Source organism: Camellia sinensis, chromosome 1 (assembly GCF_055761805.1).
Source record: "Camellia sinensis isolate YWXY chromosome 1, ASM5576180v1, whole genome shotgun sequence".
NCBI lineage: Eukaryota > Viridiplantae > Streptophyta > Magnoliopsida > Ericales > Theaceae > Camellia > Camellia sinensis.
In genome coordinates, this window is record NC_138961.1 from 225051471 (window position 1) to 225054712 (window position 3242).

At 38.2% G+C, this 3242-nt stretch overlaps 1 protein-coding gene across 1 annotated transcript; it reads right to left on the reverse strand.

The window, feature by feature from the left end:
* Positions 1 to 498: 498 nt before the first annotated feature.
* LOC114281224 (geranylgeranyl pyrophosphate synthase, chloroplastic) lies at positions 499 to 2221 on the reverse strand. The gene has a single exon (XM_028223664.2). The coding sequence runs from the start codon at positions 1956 to 1958 to the stop codon at positions 822 to 824; it is 1137 nt and encodes a 378-aa protein (XP_028079465.2). The 5' UTR covers positions 1959 to 2221; the 3' UTR covers positions 499 to 821.
* Positions 2222 to 3242: the final 1021 nt, after the last annotated feature.

The following is a 3242-nucleotide window of genomic DNA, read 5'->3' on the forward strand; positions in this document are numbered from 1 at the left end:
TTGACTCGTTAATTACCTGCTATATGTGGTATGAGATGATTACATATGCCTAGACTATTAATCGAGGCAAAGTCCCCATACACCCTGTTATTTTTTTTCTTTTCTTTGGGCAAGTAAAAATTTATTGAAAGATTTGCAAAATAGTACACAGCATGAAGGGGCATACCCCTAAAGAAAAGAAAACCTATCAAGAGAAATGGCTGACAGAAACAAGGTAACATCCAAACTAGCTCATACATGCTACATCATATTTAATGACAGCTCTCAGGAATGAAACTAAAGCAACAGCAACAGAAACAGCTTGCAGCAGCTGAAACACAACCTGTGGGACATTAATCCATTACAATAACTGATAGCCAAGTCCTCTTAAGAGTTCACTATCTTAGCATAAGCTTTAGTATTTTTGTTAGTTTTATGCATATTATTTGCCAATTTAGTTGGCTATTTTTAACTTGCCTCCAAGAATGAGCTCTGGCTCTCACATCATTCTCAATTGTCTTGATCATAACATCCACATCCTTCTATAATAAACCTTTTCTCCCAGCTAGATTACATTTCTCTAGTTTACAGACAAGTTCATATCAATTAAAGGTTCCAAATTCATGACTGCTCAAGCAGGCTCATCATTGATCAATACATCCTCTAAGGAATCCAATGAAAATGAAAATTAATGCACAATAAAACCAAGTTGACCCATACCTATTGAAGCTCACACACTTCCTTTACCATTCTCAGTTATAGAATTATAGTTCACAGAATGAGCAATGCCTACACAAATCCACTATGATCAATTACACAAACAATTTAACAACGACACCACATTAATTTTCCCGGTAAGCAATGTAATTCGCCAGAGCAATTAACGGTGCCGCCTTCCCCTGATCGAACCCAGAAAGCTGTTCCTTCGCCTCATCATTCAATTTCTCCGCAAACTCTCTCGATTTCTCAATACCAATCAATTTTGGGTAAGTTACCTTATCAGCCACCAAATCTTTCCCGGCAGTCTTCCCCAATTCTTGCGAGGACTTAGTAACATCGAGTATGTCATCCACAACCTGAAACAACAACCCAATACATCTCGCAAACTTTCTCAGCTTCTCAACTTGTTCATCAGACCCACCTCCCAAAATCGCCCCAAGAACCACAGACCCCTCCAATAAAGCCGCGGTCTTGTGGCGATGAATGAATTCAAGGTGTTCTAACCCAACATCAGAAATTCCTTCAGAACTTATATCAACCACTTGGCCAGCAACTAGCCCTTCTGCTCCGATCGATTTCGCCAATTCACCGATCACTCGAACGATTTTCTCAGAAGACACATCTTTCGTAGCTGTTGCGATGTGCTCGAACGCGAATGCGAGAAGAGCATCGCCGGCCAAAACGGCGACGTCCTCGCCGAAGACCTTGTGGTTTGTGGGTTTTCCGCGGCGGAGATCGTCGTTGTCCATGCAAGGGAGGTCGTCGTGCATGAGAGACATGGTGTGGATCATCTCCACCGCGCACGCCGCCGGCATCGCCATGGACTGGTGGCCGCCGACGAGCTCGCAGGCGGCGATGCAGAGGACAGGGCGGATCCGCTTGCCGCCGGCGAGGAGGGAGTAGCGCATGGACTCGTGGATTTTGAGTGGGTCCCGAAGCGAAACTGCCGCTTCTATGGCTTGGTTCACCGAATTGGCCCTTTCGACCATGTAGGCCTTGAAATTGAAGGGTGTGGGTAAGGATTCCACATGGGTTTGTTTGTCTTCTTCTTTCCCTTTCTTGGTGAGAATTGCAGAGATGGAGAGAGAAGGATGAGATATGATGATGGGTCGTCGTGTAGTTGGGCACTGAAACAGGAGAGGAATAGGGTTTTCCTTCGGAGGATGGAGGAACTTGGATTGTGTAGATCTGGATTTAGTTGATAGGCCATAGATGGAATGGGATTGAACCCATGTCGAGCTCAGATTCACAAGACTCATTATTATCCCCTCTCGAATTTATACACAAATTGAATTTTGCTAGAGAGAGAGTGATACAGAAGGTTTGAAGTGACGGTTTTTTAGAGCATTTCTCAAATTGCTATAACCTCCACTATGAAGTGCCTGTTATCAGAGATGACCCAAGCAGATATCAATCACCAGATTCATAAGATGAGGAGTACAAAGAGTATTTCTGTATGTTTGGTGAGTGAGAAAATGAGAGAGCTATATATATATATACATGAGCACATGATTTAATATTGCGGTGGTTTTTCCTTCGGTTACAAATTTTTTTATTTTAAAATAAAAAAATATTATTTAAAAGTGTGAACAACTCAAATCTTGAGTTTTATTAAAAATATTTTTACTATTTAAAAAATATATATATTAAGATATTAATTTTTTTATTATTTATTTTTAGACTTCCTTATCTAAATTGAACCGATAGTGCATGTGTGACTCACTAGGATATATATATATATATATATATATATATATATATGTAGACAGAGCATGTGTTGTGATTCTGAAGAGTTGAGAAGTAAGTTAAAACTTTATTTTTTAATTTTTATTAATTTTTATATATTTTTAAAAAAGTATAAAAAAATATAGAAAAATGTGTAATTTTAAAAAATTAAAAAATTAACTTTTATTCTAAGAATTATGTTAGGAACCATATGTGTGGATCTCATACATTTATATAAGAGATTTAATAATTTATTTAAAATACATAACATTTTTCTTAATCTAAATGACAAAATAAGTGGTGGTGAGCATTGGAATGTCAACAACTATCATTTATTGCTCTGTTTAAAGCCTACTTTAAATTTGTCAGTCCCGTTTTGTAACTCGAATTTTATTTAGCTCGAGTGGTCCGATTGTCCAAAACGACGTCGTTTTGGGCAATTTTTTTTTTTAAAACTCCCTGCAGATGAAGAGGAAGAAGAAGAAGAGGAAGGAGGAGGAGGAGAGAAGAGGAGCTGAGAGCATATCATATTGTTGGCTTATTTTTTCTACGAATGAAAATATCATAAATACGAGCGTGCCAGCAAGGATTGAAAAATCTATATAGATTAAATTCAAGCCAATTATCAAGCGATTGCGTTGACGGTTCTTTTGCCTCAACAAAGAGGACTTCAAAATTGCTAAGTGTAGAGAAAAGAAAAATTAAAAGAAGAATGAGGGAGACAGAGAAAGACGATTGAGTGAACAATCAAAGTAATCATTACTTACCTCTACTCTTATGCTTCGAAAAGGAAGTGCATAAAATGTTTCGAACAGAAA

Bases quoted from the DNA above. Each gene is read 5' to 3' on its own strand.
- LOC114281224 (XM_028223664.2), bottom strand. From the start codon at position 1,958: ATGAGTCTTGTGAATCTGAGCTCGACATGGGTTCAATCCCATTCCATC.